This window comes from Anomaloglossus baeobatrachus, chromosome 7, assembly GCF_048569485.1.
Source record: "Anomaloglossus baeobatrachus isolate aAnoBae1 chromosome 7, aAnoBae1.hap1, whole genome shotgun sequence".
NCBI classification, from domain to species: Eukaryota; Metazoa; Chordata; class Amphibia; order Anura; family Aromobatidae; genus Anomaloglossus; species Anomaloglossus baeobatrachus.
In genome coordinates, this window is record NC_134359.1 from 259557846 (window position 1) to 259579865 (window position 22020).

At 41.7% G+C, this 22020-nt stretch overlaps 1 protein-coding gene across 1 annotated transcript; it reads left to right on the forward strand.

Moving 5' to 3' along the window:
* The first annotated feature begins 1183 nt into the window (after window positions 1-1183).
* LOC142246157 (cytochrome P450 2W1-like) lies at window positions 1184-21665 on the forward strand. Its single transcript, XM_075319184.1, has 9 exons — window positions 1184-1363; window positions 7333-7495; window positions 11808-11957; window positions 12300-12457; window positions 15299-15472; window positions 18040-18187; window positions 18298-18482; window positions 19537-19678; window positions 21478-21665. The coding sequence occupies exons 1-9, from the start codon at window positions 1184-1186 to the stop codon at window positions 21663-21665; spliced, it is 1488 nt and encodes a 495-aa protein (XP_075175299.1).
* The last annotated feature ends 355 nt before the right edge of the window (window positions 21666-22020 follow it).

Consider the following 22020-nt stretch of genomic DNA (forward strand, 5'->3'; position numbering starts at 1 on the left):
AATGGGACAATAACCCCAAACACACTTCCAGGAGGCGTAAGGGCTATTTGACTAAGAAGGAGAGTGATGGGGTGCTACGCAGGATGACCTGGTCTCCAGTCACCAGACCTGAACCCAATCGAGATGGTTTGGGGTGAGCTGGACCGCAAAAGGGCTAACAAGTGCTAAGCATCTCTGGGAACTTCTTCAAGACTGTTTCCGGTGACTACCTCTTGAAGCCCATCAAGAGAATGCCAAGAGTGTGCAAAGCAGTAATCAAAGAAAAAGGTGGCTACTGTGAAGAACCTAGAACATAAGACATATTTTCAGTTGTTTCACACTTTTTTAAGTATTTCATTCCACATGTTTTAATTCATAGTATTGATGCCTTCAATGTGAATCTACAATTTTCAGAGTCCTGAAAATAAAGAAAACTCTTTGAATGAGAAGGTGTGTCCAAACTTTTGGTCTCTACTGTATATATGGCAAAAACAGGATAAGTAAGCAAATATCTTATTATAACATATTCACTCACTTACAGTGAGTGTAGCTACTGTGTATGCATAGCTAAAAGAAACCAAAGGACCGCACTCCTAAACTGACTCATGATACAGTCACAGTTTGAACCCAATGTAAAGATCTTCATATACAATAAATACATGTAGAGCAAAATGTGCCAACAAATTACATTACATACAAAGTATACCTGACCAGCCGTAAATAAAACTCTCAATAAAAGGTATAAGGCATATGATAAGGCATAAAATCGAGTGAAAAAAGCTGATGGTATAGAAAATTCTATTGGGGGAAATAATAGGTTAAAGGCATGGGCTCCAAAAGCCCCACAAGTTACGCCAGTAATGTGGCTTCCTCGGGGGTATGAGGAAGGTACCCAGTGCCTTAGATATACCTGCTGTTTTTTTGCTAATAATCTGCTCTTTTGGTATATGGCACGGGTTCATCAGGTTGTACTGGCTGTCCTTGGCAATTATAGGCCAGGTTTTCATGTTGAGAAATATTGTTTATTTACTAAGTTTGTGAAACTTTGCCAACCAACTGAGTCTTTTTTAACGTTTTATCTATTAAAATAATATATCAAATCCAGAAATGCTGTTTGCACAGGGCAGAGTTCAGCTCTGGAGGTACACTATATAAGTCTGGGGTACTTTCCTAAAGACCTTATTCTAGAACCAGAAGGTCCACCATGGCTTCAGGAGCAGTGACGCTTTTTCTTCTCTTCACCATCGTCATGATGGTTGTGAAGATCCTGATGAGCTTTTCTAAAAGAAAGATTTATAAATTCCCACCGGGACCAACCCCGCTCCCCTTTATTGGTAACATGCACATACTGGATGTCAGAAGACAAGACCTCACCTTTATCGAGGTAAGACGATCATTTTAGATTTGATCACTAATCCCAAAATCTCTCCTAATTCTGTCCCAATGCATGAAACCTTTATGGAGAATGGAAGCAAAATTCGAGGACCAGAGAGGGTCCTCCAGTCAGTCATGGCTATGAGATCCAGCCAAAACAATATCCACGTGTGGTGCGATTTTATTGGGGGCATTTATTTATATGTAGCTACCAGGGTAATGGGCAATGCAGCTGATATGGGGTCGCCCTCTACTTAGAAATAACATACTCATGTCTACTGTTGCTGCTTAAAGTGTACCTGTAATTTCAGGAGAACTTGCAGCAGAATGTCTGTGTTGGCCTCTAGTTCCTCCATTCTCCAAAGAATCTTATAAGCACCAACTGTCGTTTCCTATCTCTGGAATGGGAAAATCTGTCTTCACTGAATTCAGATTTCACTCTTAAAGGGGTGTTCCTATCTACAAGAACTATCCCAATATGTAGTAGGTATTATTATAATAATAATAATAATAGCTAAGTAGTATAGTTCTCCTGATATAGCCATGTCTCTTACCTCATGTGCAGGGCATTGCAGCTTAGGTATCTATGGTTATGTCCACTCATATAATGACAGTTAACTTTCAGATGAATCATGGTAAGTTCAAATATTAAAGGGATATTCCCATCTCCCAATATGTACTAGGTGTAATTATACTAATATTAGCAAATACCTCCAATTAGAAATATAAATCCTTTAAGTTGGTAATTTATAAATTGGGGCCGCATTCAACTTTTGATGTAGGACCCACCGGACAGCTGCTGAGACAATTTGGGTTTTGACCAGGCAAAGATATAAAGATCGGTTCTTATTGGCTAAATTATAATAAATTACAATTATGAAACTTACTAAAAGGAAAACTTTTATTTTGTATTCTGTTTTCTTAAAAATTGAATTCTGTGCAGTGATTGGTCAATATGGACAACAATGACAGTTCTCTTTTTAGACACATTTTATTTAAGATCATTTTTATAAATCTTTTTATAAATCTGATATGTGCTCATTTTCTGTCTTCAGGAGCGCAGTGCCCCCCAGCCTCCTGATTATCGGGAAACAGTGTACTCCTGAAAATGGACAGTTTTTACAATTCCTTCCTTTATTTAAAGGGAACCTGTCAGCAGAAATTTCGCCCAAAACCTAAAAGCTTCCCTCTCTGCAGCTCCTGGGCTGCATTCTAGAAAGGTCCCTGTTATTATTGTGCCCCATGTGAGACCAAAATAAAGCCTTTATAAAGTGGTACCTTTTTGTATTCAGATACTGTAAATGTGACACAGGGGTGGGCTTTCTGGCGTCCGTTATTCTGCCTCCTGGTCCTGTATGCCGCCCCCCATTGCTCCTTTCCATAGCTGATGCACCGCCCACTGCTCCAGCCATCCCCACACATGCCCAGTGCCAGTCTCACGGGACTGAGCAGTGTGACCGCTGGTGACGTGTGCGCAGGCAAGTGATTATGGGTGGGGCTGTGATTGTTATCAGCAAGTACCCGCCCATAATCTCGTGAGCGCGCAAACCTCACCAGCGGTCACACTGTGCTCAGGGTAGATGCTAGACTGTATGGGCTGCTTCCAGGGATGACGTCCCTTTTGTCACGTGATAGTGGCGTGTTCAAAATACTATCACGTGACAAAAGGGACGTCATCCCTGGAAGCAGCCCATACAGTCTAGCATCTACCCTGAGCACAGTGTGACCGCTGGTGAGGTTTGCGCGCTCACGAGATTATGGGCGGGTACTTGCTGATAACAATCACAGCCCCGCCCATAATTACTTGCCTGCGCACACGTCACCAGCGGTCACACTGCTCAGTCCCGTGAGACTGGCACTGGGCATGCGTGGGGATGGCTGGAGCAGTGGGCGGTGCATCAGCTATGGAAAGGAGCGATGGGGGCGGCATACAGGACCAGGAGGCAGAATAACGGACGCCAGAAAGCCCGCCCCTGTGTCACATTTACACTATCTGAATACAAAAAGGTACCACTTTATAAAGTCTTTATTTTGGTCTCACATGGGGCACAATAATAACAGGGACCTTTCTAGAATGCAGCCCAGGAGCTGCAGAGGGGGAAGCTTTTAGGTTTTGGGCGAAATTTCTGCTGACAGGTTCCCTTTAATGAAACCCAATTAAAACTAAAAATACCAATAGAAGAAAAGTGAAAATAAAATAAAAATAAAATAAAAATAGAAATAAGATTATTATTAATATTATTTATTATTATAGCACCATTAATTCCATGGCGCTTTACAAGTGAAAAGGGTATACATAAAAACTTGTACAACAATCATTAACAGTACAAAACAGACTGGTACAGGAGGAGAAAGGACCCTGCCAATGAGGGCTCACAGTCTACAGGGAATGGGTGGTGGTACAATAGGTGAGGTATAATATAGAAGAAACTCCAGCTTACCATATAGCTCTGTGCAGCAGGACAAAGGACTGCTTTTAAATTTCACCATCCAAAACACGTAAGTTGTTTCATGCACCCTGTTCCATTCCTTCGCTAAGATATACGTGTTTTGTATATTTTTATACTTATTTTTCAATAAAGTGGAATTTTTTAATCATGGAATTTGATGCTGGATCCAACCCTTTCTCTAATCATGACAATAGGAGAGGACAGAGTTGGTTGCGCAGTGGTGTACTGGACTGAGGATTATTGTAGGTTGTAGGCTTATCGGAAGAGGTGGGTCTTCAGGTTCCTCTTGAAGCTTTTCACGGTAGGAGAGAGTCTTATATGCTGGGGTAGAGCGTTCCAGAATATGGGGGAGGCACGGGAGAAATCTTGTATGCGATTGTGGGAAGAGGGGATAAGAGAGGAGTAGAGAAGGAGATCTTGTGAGGATCTAAGGTTGCATGCAGGTTGGTACCGGGAGACTAGGTCACAGATGTAAGGAGGAGACAGGCTGTGGATGGCTTTGTAGGTCATGGTTAATGTTTTGAACTGGAGTCTTTGGGCAATGGGAAGCCAGTGAAGGGACTGGCAGAGTGGCGAGGCTGGGGAATAGCGAGGTGAGAGGTGGATTAATCGGTTCGCAGAGTTCAGGATAGATTGGAGGGGTGCAGGAGTGTTGGAAGGGAGGCCACAGAGCAGGAGGTTGCAGTAGTTGAGGCGGGAGATGATGAGGGCATGTACTAATGTTTTTGCAGATTCTTGGTTAAGGAAAGCACGGATCTTGGAGATATTTTTGAGTTGTAGTCGGCATGAGGTGAAGAAGGCTTAGATATGCGACTTGAAGGATAGAGCAGAGTCGAGGGTTACTCCAAGGCAACAAGATAAGAAAGATAAAATAATAAAAGAATTGAAGAGATTTTTTTTTTATTATCATGGAAAAGGGGAAGAGCAATAGAGAAGATGGCCAGACAATGGAAAAGGGGGAGAAATAAGGAATGTACACATCAGATGAGAAGGGACATAGGAAGAGAGAGCGCTATAGATCATAATAGACAGTATAAAGGTAAGATAAATGGGAGGCTCTATGTGAGTTGGATAATGTTGTTCCTATGGGAGAGTGCTATGGCTCATATGCTGTGTGGAGGGATTCCTGATGAAACAGCCTATTATTTGTATTTCTGATTTATTATACAGTGTGGTCCATAAGTCGGTGGACAGTATGTGTAATAGGGTTATCAAACATGGTGTAAAGTGAAACTGACTCAGTTGCCCTTAGCAACCAATCAGATTCCACCTTTCATTTTCCAAAGAGTCTGTGAAGAATAAAAAGTGGAATCTGATTGGCTGCTAAGGGCAACTGAGACAGTTTCACTTTAGACCATGCTTGATAACCCTATTACACATACTATCTATCTACTTTTGGACCACCCTGTATATTATTTATTTTGTGTTTTATTGACAGTTATGTTCTGATGAAGGCTATGTTGCAATAGCCGAAACATCAACTATTTGTGATTGCAAAAAATAAAATCATTTTTCTAAATCTGCAAATTGAGTGCCGAGTTCACTTCATAAATTACACTGGGGAACAATTTGAAAAAAAAATTCTGTTGAGTTAGGTTTTTGAACTGATTTATACTAAAATTGGCATGCTGATTCCAAAAATCTAGTCAGTTTTTTTTCTATCACGTCAGGTTTTTCCTCCTCAACTTACCTGCCATAGAAGCACAATTGCACTGATTTCTGTAATAGGACTTGTTATCTGAGTACAATTCGACTCATATAGAGCTACGTGGCAACTTGTAAGAGTAGTCACAACTGAGACAGTGTGGTTTCTTATATATTTCATTTTTTGTTCATATTTGTACTATTTTAAAAAAAAACAAAAAAAAACACCTGTTAGGTACAGTAGTTTACATATTTTTGAGAAGACAAAAATCCTATAGTTCAAAAACTTGACATGATAGAGAAAAACTGAGATCATTTCTGGATTCAGCATCCAAAAATTAATTAAGAACAGTTGTCTGACCTAACTCCTAAAAAATTGCGTTCCCCAGTGTTATCTGTGGACCGGACCCCTAATCGAGCACCTCCTGCAGTTTAATAGCAGAGTGATGTGTATATTTCCACAATTATTTTAAAGGGAACCTGTCAGGTCCAATATGCACTCAGAACCACGAGCAGTTCTGGGTGTATATTGCTAATCCCTGCCTAACTGTCCCAGGATCTAGTAGCATAGATAAAGAGTTCCTTAGAAAAAGTATTTCTATAGATATTTCATGATATGCTAATGAGGCCAGGGACTAGTCATAAGGGCAGTAGGTCCTGCGTTCATTCCGCCTTCTTAGCATGTTAGTACACCCCACAGAGATTGTTCTAACATGCTATTCAATGGCCACTGCCCAGAGTCATCATCGGCAGTGACACGCGTACCTGACCGTTGCAATAGCCTCAGACACCAGGCAGTGAGCATGATTAGAAGTCCCCGGCACATCCGGTGATGCGCACTAGACTTCTCTGAAGCCGGGACATGTACACCCAACTTCATAGTGCGCAGTGCCCAGTGCCCAGCAGCTAAGGCTGTAGCAAAAGACAGATACGCGCGTCACCACTGGTGATGATGCTGGCAGTGGGTATTGAATTGCATTTTAGCACGCCCATGTGGGTGTGCTAACATGATAAGATGGCGGGATGAGTGCAGGAACTAACGCCCTTGTGTCTAGTCCCTGCGCTCATTAGCATATCATAAAGGATCTTTACAAATACTTTTTCTAAAGATCTCTTTATCTATGCTTGTGTATACAGGGACAGTTAGGCAGGGATTAGCAATATATACCCAGAACTGCTCATGGTTCTGGGTACATTTTGCACCTGACTAAGCATGGGCTTGTTTGTTCGGTGGGGATCTCACTTTTAGGGACATTTTTTTGTAAGACATTTTTCATTCACATATATTGAATGTATTTCAGATTTCCATGTAAAATATATTTTTTTTCCATCATGGAATGTCTTCAAAGAACAAAACAACCCTTCATTATTAGGGCTTTATATAAATATTAGTGGGAGTCAATAAGGTAGCCACATGGGGTGCCTTATAGTACCCTGAAGCAGATGGTGACATCTGGGGGCAAAAGGTGGTAAGTTTTTGAAATAACAGTGGGTGCCAGGTTTATATAGTTCCAATGACAGATGCATTAGCTTTTTTTTAATATGTATATAGATATTTTTATTAATTGGTTAAAAATATATATATCTCTTAAGGTCTTTTGTATTTTGCCTGCTGACACTTTTATCCAGCCACGAATCATGAGTATTCTTTAAGGGAAATTTTAACCTTTTTGGCCCAGCAAAGGTTAACAGGGGAATATGATAGTCGTAGGGTTCAGGGGCATCCACACCGGAAGATATACACCAAGTAGTATGGACTTTTGAGTAAAATGTGCTCATCTGCAGCTTTATGAACGGAACAAAAAATTTTCTTTGGGTATATTTAGATGCGTTTCAATGACTCATGTAATAACTGAGATTAAAAAAAAACATTCTTGTTTTCCAGCTGTCAAAGAAATATGGTCCATTCTTCACCTTCCATTTCGGCAGTGCAAAATCTGTGGTTCTGGTTGGGTACGAAGCCAATAAAGAAGCTCTGGTCAAAGCCAACTACGATTTTGGAAATCGTGGTCCAATGCCTATTGCTGACAACTTTCAGATGAATCATGGTAAGTCAAAACAATAAAGGGGTATTTCCATCTCCAAGATCCTATCCTAATATGTAGTAGGTGTAATAATAATAATATCAGCAAATGCCTCCAATTAGAAATGAGTATAGGTCTCCTGATTAACAAGGTCTCCTACCTCATGTGCAGGGCATTGCAGCCTCGTTATCCATAGTTGCAACCACAAGCAATTAACTAACTGTCACTATATAAGTGAAATTAACCATAGATACCTAAGGCTAAGTTCACACTTCAGTTGTTTTCAATCCGTCAGGTCCGTCAGCAACGGATCAGTTGTTTTTTAGATGTCAACTGATGCAACTGATGTGTTTTTCACAGGATTCCTTTCACAGGAATCCTGTGAAAAAACTGATCAGTTGCGTCCATTACATCCGCTGTGCGTCCGTTTTTTGACGGATCAGTCATGATCCGTCTGTGTTTGGGACAGCCCAGTGGGCGTGCCAAACATGCTGGGCATGCTCAGTAGAGCATGATGGAATCCTGCGCTGGATTCCGTTGTAAGACGGATTACAACGGAATCCAGCACCATAGACATACATTACAAGCTTGACGGATGGCGACGGATTCCTGTGCGGCGCGTTAATTTTGACGGCCCGAAAAACGTTACATTCTGCGTTGCTCCCCGCTCGGCGGTCAGTCAAAAACGACGGACCGCGACGCAGCGGATGCAACGCAGGGTCATCAGTCGCAATCCGTCACTAATAGAAGTCTATGGGGAAATACTGGATTCCTGCAAAATATTTTGCAGGATTCCGTAATTCCTCAAGGCTACGGATTGTGACTGATGCAAAACAACTGAAGTGTGAACTTAGCCTAAGCTGCAATGCCCTGCACATGAGGTAAGAGAAATTACTCTATAAGGAGAACTGTACTACATTTCTAATTGGAGCTATTTGCTAATATTATTATTACAACACCTAATACCTTATAAATCAAAATAATGTATATATATATATATTATATAAAGCTGAATGTGTGTATGTATGTGTGATGTGTGTATGTCCGGGATTGGCATCTGCACCGTCGCAGCTGCAGCCACAAAATTTTGGACACTCACACGTCTGGACCCCGAGAGCGTCATAGGCTATGTTTTGAGGGGAAGTTTTACAGTTATTCGCCAAAAAACCTGCCTCCATTAAAGTGAATGGAGCTGGGAGCCACAGTGCAGCCAGAACTTCAGAAGAATGCGCAGCCACGCCCTTATATGGAATGTTGGCATGTCACAATGCAGCCAGGGAAAGAGACAGACACAGACAGGGAAAGAGGCAGACAGACAAGGTAAGAAACAGACACAAAGAGACAGACACAGACAAAGAGACAGACTGACAGGGAAAGAGAGACAGGGAAAGAGAGGGAAAGAGACAGACAGGGAAAGAGACAGACAGGGAAAGTGACAAAGATAGATAGACAGACAGGGAAAGAGATAGATAGACAGACAGGGAAGGAGATTGAGACAGACGGAGAAAAAGACAGAGAGAGTCAGAGACAGACAGGGAAAGAGACAGACAGACAAAGAGATAGAGAAAGAGACAGAGAGATATATACAGAGGGGGAGACAGACGTTATAATTACATTTATATCTATTTGTTTTGTGTTTTTTGTGTGCAGAATACATTTTTAATGCATTCTATTTTGTTAACAGCAGTTATTAACCCGGGCGAAGCCGGGTAGTACAGCTAGTATATATTATAAAACTGGAACATGGACTCCCCCGGACACAAAGCTAAATAAATATTTTTTTTTATTAACAACTTATTTTTTTAAAAACATTAAAATAAAAAGAATATCTCCAGTGTGGGATAGGTTGCACAGTATAAAAATATATGGAAAAATACTTTTGTGCCAGAATAACGAATCTTAATAGATACAACACCTAATAAATAAGGATAAAATATGTGGAAAAAAAATAATAAAAATTGATATGTTCAATAGATAATAAATATAATAAATATAATTTAATGCATAGTACAAAAAAGTGATGTGTGTTAGCAAAATTAATATACAGCACAAACGTAATGTCCTCCTTATTAGACCTCAACATACTAAAGATGGTTCTATAACCCAAATCTGCTGAATGCTAAAACCAACCAATGGTGAAGATATATAATCCTATTAGGTCCTAATAGTGGTATACAGGTCCTATAAAAAATGTATTATATCCCCACCTCTGTTTCACACTGCTGATAGTCCTGCACAAATTTCCTAGTGATACATTCACAGAGGTGAAAAAGAATTAACCATATTGTCCATACCTGCTACCTGGATCACTGGCTACTGTATAGCCCTCCTGCCACCGACGCGCATTTCGTCTCCTTCATCAAGAGGCGTCTAATACCTGTTGGGATAGGATCTTGGGGGTGGGAAAAACCCTTTAAGTCATTTTAGCCAAGAATTACTTATTTCTGAGATTCGAGTTAATGCGTGTAATCTCCAGCATTAGCAAACATATCTGTGGAGGCTTTGTGCTATGATTGTGCTCCTTGAAGTCTGGTCCTGTGCTTAATAAAATGTGATTTGTTGTGAATGTCAGTTATGCTTTTGTTGCTGTGAGGCTCCCTCTTGTGGCCAGGAATGGTTTGGTCAGAGACCAGGTGTGTTGAGCAATGGGCGTTTCCATTGCTAACTCTCTGCCTATTTAAACCCTGGTCTGATAGCAGGCTATGCCGGATGTCAGTTGTTCTTTGTTCACCAGCCTGCTTCATCCTGCTCCAGACCACATCTACCCCAGATAAGTGCTTGGTTCTTGCTTATGTTGTTTTGTTCTTTTTGCTCTTATCTGAGTTTGTCATTTACTGTGGTTGTTTTCAGTTTATTTGCATGCAGGGATCTTCCCTCTCAGTTGCTTAGTTGGGAAGCTCCCTGCAGCTATATATGGAGCATTTCTCCTATAAGTCCATGTGTTTGTTGCTTCTTTAATAATATAACAATGGTCTGCACTCAGTCTAAAGCAGATGATGGTGCACGTGAAAAAAGGGCGATGCCCTAGAGTCATAATAATAAATTCACTGCCCTCAATTTGTAAATTTGCAAAGAGTGAGAAATAATTTATCTAAGCAAAGTGGTCAAGCAACATCCAACGACGTTTCGACCCGCCTGGGTCTTAGTCAAGTCGCTGTATAGTAGGTGACTGAAGGGTGAAGGATGAAGTGCACTGAAGCACTGAGGTATATGGAAAAGGTGCCTTGAGGATATATGTGGTTTGCAAGCGCAGCAGCGCTGTTGCTATTTGATTCTTGTGTCCTCTCTTGCCACCATCAGTCCCTTTCCTGTCCTATTTAGTCAGTAGGGCCTCACGTTTTGCTAATCCTATCATCTATCTGTGTATTGTGTTTTCCTATATCACCGCAGTCTTTGAATGTGGGGGGCTTGCTATTCTTTATCTATTTTCTGAGGCAGAGAGTTATTCATCTTTCCTTCCTTTAGGATAGCTAGTTCTCCGGCTTGGTTCGCGTTGCACAGGATGTTAGTTCACCCCTCGGCTACTTCTAGTGTTGATGGTTAGTAAGGGGATGGCGGCCAGATTAGTTGCCAATGCTCTTGTCACCTTTTACCAATGATTTATGGTGGTCTTCCATGGTTCCGGATCATAACAGTGATTGGTCCCACATCTATCACCTACGATAGAGACAACCCATATTGCTGCTAAGAAAATGGGGAGAATGAGAATCTAGTGGGCACGTGACCATAAGTATGAAAAGCGCACACTGGTGGTCATATCTAATACAGGGGAATCTTGACAGTGTGCACATTGCTCTACCCCAACATAACAGACTCTCTCCTACTGTGTAAACTTTCAAAAGGAACCGCCTACAACCTGCAATAACCTTCAGTCCACCATGTTCACCATAGTATTTCACGACCCACTCCACCCTCACCTAGTGTATCCTCAACCCCTTCCCTGTAGACTGTGGGTCCTCGTGAGCAGCGTCTTCTCTCCTCCTATAACAGTCTGTGCCTTGAAATGTTCACGAATATTGTGCTTGTCTATGAATGCCCCTTTTTCACATATACTGTAAAGCTCCATGGAATAAATGGAGCTATAATAATAAATAATAATAACATTGCACACTGTCAAAATTAGGCAAGTAAACTGACTGTAGAGATTTCTGTTGAGCTGGAAAACTCCTTTAATTAAAATAATCCAGCTATGAAGGAAGCAAAGGTAACAAATTAGTTGTGAGGACCGACTTTTATGCCAGACCAGCCAAGAAATGTAAGAGGAAATTAGTTATCTGGCAAAAGATATGACTCAGCCGTGCCATAACTGCATATTCTATACTTTCTTCTCTTCTAGGAGTGGTCTTCTCCAATGGAGAGATATGGAAAATAACTCGAAGATTTATGCTTTCCATACTAAGAGATCTTGGGATGGGGAAAAAAACCGTTGAAGGCAGAATTATCGAGGAGCTACAATTTCTCAGTACAGCGATTCAGTCTTATAATGGTGAGTGGCGCCAATTTTACACAGAACATTGGTGTCGAAGACACTTTTACTGTATACACACCTAACGTGTAGGTGCCATGTTCTCAGTGGTGATCTACAAATCCTTGAGTTTTGTTGGGATATATCAACGATCCATGTCTATAAGTGTTGACTGTAGATAGCACTGCAGTTATAATGGCCTCCTGGCCCATAGTCTGGAATCTGTTGGACAATCATAATGGTCCAAACAGAATAACGGGCAGTGCTTATGCTGATCCCTAATTTTGGGGGGTTTTACTGTGAATTTTGGGACTGTAGTTGATATTTTTGTATGTTAATGTTATTTCACATGGTATATTCTAGGTAAACCTTTGGATAAGAAAATACTTTATCTTGCCGCCCCTAACATAACTTTTAGGATCTTATTTGGGAGACGTTTTGACTATGACCACCCAACATTTCAGAAGTTTATAAGCATCATGGATGAGCTTGTTATCAATACTGGTACTCCACCAGCAAAGGTAAAATACATCAGTATCAATGAAAGGTGATTAGTAAATAAATTCTACACCAGATGAAGGCAAAGATAGAACTGAGGTCAGCACATGGGGTGAAATCATAGAAATAGGCAAGAGATATAGATATATAAATATGTAGTATACAGTGAGAGAGAGAGAGAGAGAGAGAGAGAGAAAACCAGAATCCGGATCGTGCAGCCGGAATTCCGGGTCCGGGTTTGACCCGGATCGGACTCTGAAACCGTGCGGATCCTGATTTTTAAAGTTTGGGTCCGCTCAACACTAGTCTCGTATATCTAGATCAATCTTCATGCCACTGAATTAAAGCACTGATTGGGATTGAGGGGTGAAAGTAGCGCAGGTAGATTTTGGAGGAATTTGGTGCTTATATTAAACTTGAAGTATACATTTTCTGGGGTGGTGATTTTTGTGGGCTGGTTGAGTTGCACAAGCCAATGACTTACAGCACCACTCCTGCGGGGAGGGGGGGTCTTCTAGAGATGGAGTGGTGCTTTAAATCTAATCCCTCTTCCCCCAGTCATATACTCACCTTCCGGAATTTTCACCTCTTACCGACACCGCTCTGGTGCCATCTTGTGCCCATAACTTCTGACTGTCCGGAATTAAGAAGTAGCATCACAAGAGCTCAATCTAACTCTATGAGAGCAAGAAAAAGGTTCATATAGACTTGTTGTAACGCTAGTCACTACTTACTGGTAGTATGGACAGAAGAGTAGTCAGGAAAGCCGGGGTCTGATAACGGGACGACACGTATGAGCACAAAAAGTAAGCAAAGGTGTACTCAGGTCAGTATTTGAGGGTTAAAAATCCAGGAGAGCATGTAATGGGCTCAGGGAGAAAACAGAGACGTGGTTTGGTAACTCTCCGAGGTCAGAAGGCAGGAGGTCACAACAGGAATAGGGAGCGGGCAGAGAGAAGTCAAATAACCGTCCGAGGTCAGAAAACCTAGATCAGAACATTAACAGAGACACAAGCCAACAGTACAACTGCAGAACCAGAGAATAGTACTGGCAAGATTCTCGGCGAGCATGCCAAGTAAAGAAGCCTGAGCAATTACCAGGAAGGTGGAACACCTGAGAGCTCACCACCAACATGGAATCCTGCGCTGTCAATCAAGTTACTAGCTCAGTAACTCAGGAAAGTGCAGGAGCATCTCCAAAGGCAAAATACTCTACACAGAGTAATCGTGAAACTAGTATTGATTTGTGACCTCCGGTGCGCTCCATGAAACACTGGTGCTGTCGGCAGGTTACTAATCCTCTGAGACAAATGACAGCGATGCTGGAAATAGGTGAAGTCGTTGGAAGGTGAATATCAAAAAAATACTGGAGTGGTGCTTTACAAAGATTGTCCCACGAACAAAGTACATTTTAATTAATAGGACTTAGAATAAAACATAAGTTCCACAATTGGATGTCTTAAAAAAACATGTTTGTGTGCTGAGATAATGTTATAATTGTTTCCCTGTTATCCATGTTATGTAATGTGTAAAGACCATGGTCTGAACATACAGGGGAGAAAGAATAAAGGCTTATATAAACGACATAACAGGGGATTGCAACTGCTGCTTTCTGTAAGTTCAAATATTTCCCTGCCTGTTTTATCATAGGAATAAGTGGTTCTTCTGCGTCTTCAGTTCTCTAACTTCATACTTAAAGAAGTCCATGACATGAGCTCCGTGGCAGCTGGGTCCTATCTCACTGATTTCACCTATGATAGGGCTCTTGTCCACTTGCGATTTTCCTGTGCGAGTGTGATCTGATAAAATATCGGATCGCACTCACACCAGTGTTAAGCTATGAGCCATTGTCCACTAGCTTAATTTTATACGACACGTCTCGTGCTCTCGGTGAAATGCACCAAGTCTCAGCTCTCGCACCCCCATGCAAGCCTATGGGAGCGAGAAAAAAAATCAGAATACGGGTGGCATTCACATGTCATACAGATGGCATACGCATGTCACACGGATCCTTGACACTTGCATACAGTGTCGGACTGGCTACCGGAGGAATCTCCAGTAATTACATGCACTGAACTCCGGAGCTCACGCCTGAGTTCCGGAGTGCAGCCTGGACTGAACAGCGTGCGCCGAGTGATTGATTCCCCGGCAATTGCGGTTCAGTTCAGCACAGCTGCAAACAGACCGGGCTGAACTCTGAAGCTCAGGTGACAGCTCTGGAGTTCAGTGCAGGTAACCGCAGCCAGTCCTGGTATTACTGGAGATTCCTCCAGTAGCCAGTCCTGCGCTGCTTGCATAAACACTCACATGACGCTCGCATGTCATATGGATGCTATGTGAGAAAAAAAAAATACCAAACGCTGACCATACGCAGGACACTCGACTCACATTTGTAGCTGAGTATCGCAGTGATTTTTTTTAATGCAAGTGGACAAGAGCCCATACTCCGAGAGAGCTTGAGACACAGCAGAAACACTCACTCCTGTGATAAAACAGGCAGGGAAATGTTTTATCTCAAGGAAAGCAGCAGCTGCAAACCACTGTTGTCATCTGTACTTATTGTTCCTCCTCTGGCCAGGAATTGTAATATGTTTCGACCATGATGCTACATTGTTAGACAATCTATTACACAGTACATGGCAGGGGCACCTTTATATGATTATCTCTGTACAGCAATATTTTTTTAGCACATTGACTTGTGGATCTCATTATTATTCCAATATTGTTGTGGGACGACCCCTTCAAGTCTCTCTATCCTTTTAATCTAGATCTGTATCTGTAATGTAGCCATGCACACTGCAATATTAGTAGCTTCATGATATTTAGTCATATAGCTGACGTCAATGGATGTTTTCCTTTTCCAGATATACAATTTCTTCCCAAAGCTGAGATATTTCTTCAAAGAACCAGAACTTGTTTTGAACAGGATTGATCAACTTAATGTAATTTTGAAGGATCTCTTTAAAGAAGCGAAAGAAGTGAAATCTGAAGATTCTTTCAGGACGTTCGCCGAAGCCTTCTTGCAGAAAGATGAAAGGGTAAGCATTTTAAAGAGAACCTGTCACCATAAAATTCCAATCCAATCTAACGGCATCATGGCATAGAGCGGGATGAGCTCAGATGATTAATATATAGCTTTGTGGACAAATAGGGAACATATAATAACTTGTATTTTTTTCATTTAACTCTGTGCTCTTTTTGAGTTTAGGAGTTAGTTGGAGGCGGGCACATAATGATTTAAGCCTCTCCTGTATGAGAGATCGCTGATAGTCAATAATAAGGATCACTCACTTCACTATAAGTCAAGAATAAGCAAATGATAAAAATTAGAACATATATTTTAACGGGGTTGTCTGATAACATCATATTGTGACTAGTGATTGGTGGACCCGGGCCTGGATTCCGGGTGTTGATCCGGATCCGGCACTGGGGAAATTAAAAAAGGAAAAATAAAGATAATAAGGATAAAGCAAGCGCTTCATACTTACTGAGGCTCGGGCGTGGCTGTACACTACTCCCGTGGCCTCTCCTTAACTTTCTGGCCCGCTCATTATTGCTCATCCATATGCACTGCTTTTCCCTCCCACTGGCTGTACTGGCATCTGTGATTTGTTGCAGTTAGACACTCCCCCAGCCTGTGTGACCTCGTCTGACTGCAAAAAGTCACAGCACTGTCTGCAGGTCACTATTGTGGTATAGAAATAAATAAATACTTTGTGTACAGTCCCCCCACATTATGACACCCAGCAAAGATAAAGCATACGGCTACATGATGCAGCCCCAGCTATAAGCTTATCTTGGCTGCGTATCTAAATAAGAGGAACTGCTTGCAGCTTTTTTTTAAATTATTGAAATAAATAATTTAAAAAAAGGTGTGTGGTTCCCCTCAATTATGATAGCTAGCCATGATAAAGCCCGACAGCTGGGGGCTGTGATTCTCAAGCTGGGGAGGCCCATGCTTATTGGACCACCCCCAGCCTAAAAATAGCAGTCTGCAGCCGCCCAGAATTGCCCTGGTGCGGTGGCAGTCGGGGTGGTGAGGGATTAATATCCGCCCACAGCTGCCACTAACACCTAGATTAGTGATGGGGAGAGTCTATGAGACGCCCCTTTACTAATCTGCAAGTGAAAGTAAATAAACACAAACATCAGAAAATTCTTTATTTGAAATAAAATACTAAAGAACCCCTCTTTCATCAATTTATTAACCCCCAAAACACCCCTGCATGTCCAACATAATCCACACAATGTCCCATGATGATTCCAGTTTTGCTACATATCTGAAGTCACAGCGTGCGATCATGGTACATGACCCAACTGTCTTGCTAAATTCTCCTAAAAAGGGGCTGAAAGGGGCCCGTACTTACTAAGCGCTCACTGATATCCTAATCAGGCACGAATACTAAGATTCTTTATAGCAAGATATTATTTATTTTAATAGCACATGAATAATCAATGGTACATAGGCATTAGCACTACTTTATAGTCATGAAATCTTATACAATAACAGAAATATGCATCAACATTACCGTATGTTGTAGCACTTCCTTTCTCATCGGAGGGACTCGATTAGTGAGAAGGAAGACAACCCGGCCTCTGCATCACAGGTGCAGTGCGTCCACTTTGAGCTTCCTGGAAAGGTCCCTGTCTCACTGAGCGAGCACTGTATTTTTATACCAAACTTTGTACATTGTCGTGTCGTGTGCACTGAGTATTGCAATTGGTCACCAGCATGTGATTGCTGAGTCATGGTCATGTAACCTGACCACAGGCTGCTGTGGGCACCAGTAGCTTCTTGCACATGTTGCTGGCTTAACCACTGGTTTCCTGCACATGTTGCAATGAGCTGTGAATTTTACATCGCTAGTTTCCTACACATGTTTCTAACTAACCACTTGTTTCCTGCATATGTTGAACTGTAAGCGTTCCTTCCTCATAATAGTGGTTTGTTCAAGACCTACTTAACACGTACTCTTCATCATGGTGAAATCGGGTCAACCAGAGGATACCTCTCTGATACTGAGTATGGATGGATCAAATAAGACCTGTGATCACTATCTTTTGATTAGGATTCCTATCTAATCACACTCATTCTTCAGTCATATCACATTGGTATCACAAACGCTGTGAAGTTTGGGCAGAGAATAAATGAGCTACGCAATCAGTGATGGCGTCACTCAAGTTATTTGTGGCCACAGTGGGAAGTTCCCATGGTCATCCACCTGTGAGCGGAGGTAACCTGAACTCAGGGGACCTCAGGTGACCGCAGTAAATTCAGGTTCACAGACCTGCATCTCCCATCAGAATACCGTGGTTTTTTTTTGTCAAGACATGTAAATTTGGTGATTAAATTTTTACACCATATTCATGCACCCAATCTGCACCTCCTGGAAAAAAAACAAACATCAAAACCGCATGAGGTTCCTCTTATTCAAATTTTTGCCAGAACTCCCCACCGATTAGCAAGTTATCATCAATCCTATAGATGGGTTGCCTTTTCTAAAGATAGAAATAACTCTATAACAGAACCACTGTCCATTACCCCCGACCCTGTAGATTTATGTTATGGTGTAGTATCACTGTTTCATGTTTTTGTATCTTTTAGGAAATTGTAGAAGATGATAAAGAGAAACTCTTCACAGAAAAGAACCTGTTGGCTTCTGCATTTGATCTTATGCTTGGTGGGACAGAGACCACGTCCACTACGATACAGTGGGCTATTCTGCTCATGATGAAATATCCTCATCTACAGAGTAAGTTGTAATAGATATTTGGCCACTAAAGACTTGGTCACGTCATGGCTTAGCATCGAGCTCAGTATAAGTCATTGGATGAAAAGAATGTAACATCTTATGTTTTCCAGAAAAAGCTCAAGAAGAAATTGACAATGCGATTGGGATGGATCGTCCTCCTAGATGGGATGACCAGAAAGTCCTTCCATACTGCTTGGCCTTAGTCCATGAAGTTCAGCGATATGCTAACATTTTCCAGTATTTAGTACATTCCACGCCTACTGATGTTCATTTCCGAGATTATTTTATACCAAAGGTACGGTAATTCTTTTCCCGGCAGGAAATATTGTATCACAAAACCTCATGTAAGCGTTATCTAACTTGTTCCACTGTTCAAGTAACCGATTATAGCCATTGTTGATCTATAAACCTCTATCAGTGGTTGCACCATTATATCCAGGGCTGTCCTGTACAACTCACATATGTTACACAGCCAATGTCAGCATGGATCACTATGTCTGCTATGAGGGGCAGTGTATGTCTGTAACTGTTATAAGGGGCACTGTATGTCTGCCAAAATTATAAGGGACACTGTATGTCTGCCATTGTTATGAGGATCACTGTATGTCTGCCACCATTATGAGGGGCACTGTATGTCTGCCACCATTATGAGGGGCACTGTATATGTCTGCCACTGTATTAGGGGCATTGTATGTCTGTCACTATTATAGGGAATCACTTCCAGCACTTCTGCAGAAGAAGCAAGATGGAGGAAAGGAGGGTGTGCTGGAGACTGGGCGTAGCATCACTTGTGACATTACAACTAGACTTCAGACAGGAAAAGACTAGTTGGGATATGACCAGCTCCTCTAGAATCAGAAAGAAGGATGGTCACATACCAACATTTAAAAAATTGTTTAAAAGAACTGAAGTCCTCAGTGGTTGATACCTTTTAATGGCTAACTGACAAGATGGTGATAATAGCAAGCTTTCGAGACTACTCAGGTCTCTTCATCAGGCATGGTATCAGGCAATACCATGCCTGATGAAGAGACCTGAGTAGTCTCGAAAGCTTGCTATTATTACCATCTTGTCAGTTAGCCATTAAAAGGTATCAACCACTGAGGACTTCAGTTCTTTTAAACAATTTTTTATCTCTACTGGCTAACACGGTACAAAGATATATTTTACCTATACCAACATTTGGCATCTAGGCAATGGTGCAAAATGCTGACATTGAGTATATTACAAAGCATTCTAAAGCCTAGGTCCAAACACAGAGTGGGAATAGCTGGAATCCCACTAGCGATTATTATATTTGGGAGAAGTGTAAAGCACATGTAACACATCTGTCTTTCTATATCTTATAGGGAACCACAGTGTATCCAATCTTCTCCTCTGTTCACTATGATGAAACCCAATATGAGACTCCCAAACAGTTTAACCCCAATCATTTCTTGGATGCTGATGGAAAGTTTATAAAGAAAGATGCATTTTATCCTTTCTCCAAAGGTGAGTAGATTGTACTAACCTACTATTGTTACCACTAAAGTTATGCTAAATAATTTCCAAATATCTAATATATGAAGCTGAGGGTATGTTTGTGTGTATGTATGTGTGTGTGTGTGAATGTCCGCTAAAGGAATCCGTAGCGTTGCATTGACAATCACAAAATTTTGCACAGGCACCCCATGTGACTCAGGGAACGTCATAGACTATGTTTTGAGGGGAAAATGGAACCCCACGCTTTACAATTATTTGCCAAAAAACCTGCTTACATTAAAGTCAATGGAGCTGGGAGCTACAGGTCATTAAAAGGAGCTTTGATTGACTGCTATAGGCATTGAAGGACATTCTTAGTATAAGACAACTTATGTGTGAGGTAATATAATTTCAGTAGAGACAGACACACAGAGACACGCAGAGACACAAAGACAGACACACACAGAGACACACAGATACACTCAGACACAGAGGCACACACAGAGACAGAGACACACAGAGACAGACACACACACACACAGAGACAGACACACACAGAGGCACACCGAGACAGACACACAGAGACACACAGAGACAAAAGCACACAGAGACAGACGGACACAGAGACAGACAGAGAGACACACAGAGACAGAGAGACACAAACACACAGACACAGATATACAGAAACAGACACAAATACAGAGACACAGAGACACATAGAGACAGAGACACAGAGACACATAGGCACACAGAGACAGAGACACATAGAGAGAAACACAGAGAGACAGACACAGAGACACACAGAGACAGACACAGAGACAGAGACACACACAAAGAGACACAGAGACACAAACACACAGAGACAGACACAAACACAGAGAAAGAGACACACAGACACACAGAGACAGAGAAACATGGAGACGGAGACATACACTGAGATACACACAGAGAGACACTCACACATATACACAGAGACACAGGCACACAAAGACACAGGTACACTGAGACAGAAACACACTGAGACAGACACACAGAGACAGATACACATAGAGACAGAGACACACAGAGACACAGACACACAGAGACAGAAACACAGAGACAGACACAGAGACACACACAGACACCGATATACAGAGACAGGAACACTGAGACACAAAGAGACAGAGAAACACAGAGAAAGAGACACACAGAAACAGAGACACACGGAAACAGAGACACACACTGAGACACACACAGAGACACACTTGCACAGAGACAAAGACACACAGAGACAGAGACACACAGAGACACAGACACAGAGAGACAGAGACATGCAGACACAGAAACACATTGAGACAGACACACAGACAGACACAGAGACACACATAGACACAGAGACATACACACTGAGACAGACACAGAGAGAGACACACAGAGACACAGAGACAAGCACACAGAGACACACAGTGACAGGAACACAGATACAGAGACACAAAGAGACAGAGATACACAAAGACACAGACATACACACGGAGACAGACACAGAGACATACAGAGACACAGAAAGAGAGAGGCAAACAGAGAGGGAGACAGATAGACAAAGAGGGAGACGGATAGACAGAGGGAGACAGACAGAGAGGGAGAGAAGGAGAGTGAGAGCGTGGGAAAGGGGGAGAGTGAGAGAAACAGAGAGACACTTAGTTACTATCCCGGGCAACAACGGGTACTACAGCTAGTATCTTTATAAGAGTTGGAAAACTTTTTTTTTATAATCAAAGCTCCAAATTCCTTGAAGATGAAGTTGTGACTTACACACACTCTGTATACTGACTATTTTTCTGTATACACAGGGCGCAGAGTGTGTGCTGGAGAGAGCCTTGCCAGGATGGAGCTATTTCTTTTCATCACTGGATTGCTGCAGAAGTTCACATTCACACCTCCTCCGGGAATTAGTACCGATGACTTGGACATTGTTCCAGAAGTGGTCTTCACCATGAGGACCAAGAGTTACAAACTTTGTGCAACTCCCAGGCAATAGACATTTCTAAAATTTGCACTTGGTAGTTGGGTAGTTGGGATGCCTGTTCGATCTGGTAGTAGGCATGAAGGTCCGTTGGGCACTTTTCTAATAATTGCTTTTAACAAAATAAGCTCCATCTTTGTGATTCTGCTGAAGCAAATTATACAAATGTAAGTCTTGTCAACTGGGAGAACCAACTCTTATAATATGGGTATGCAAAAAGTTAGTGCACCTGTGTTATTTACAATGTGCAAAATGTATTATATATTTTAACACATTTGTTTATGAATTTCATAAGGCTCTTTAACTTCATTATGCTATTAGGCATGCATATATGTATATACTTAGTGTGTTATATCTACATAAGATAGCT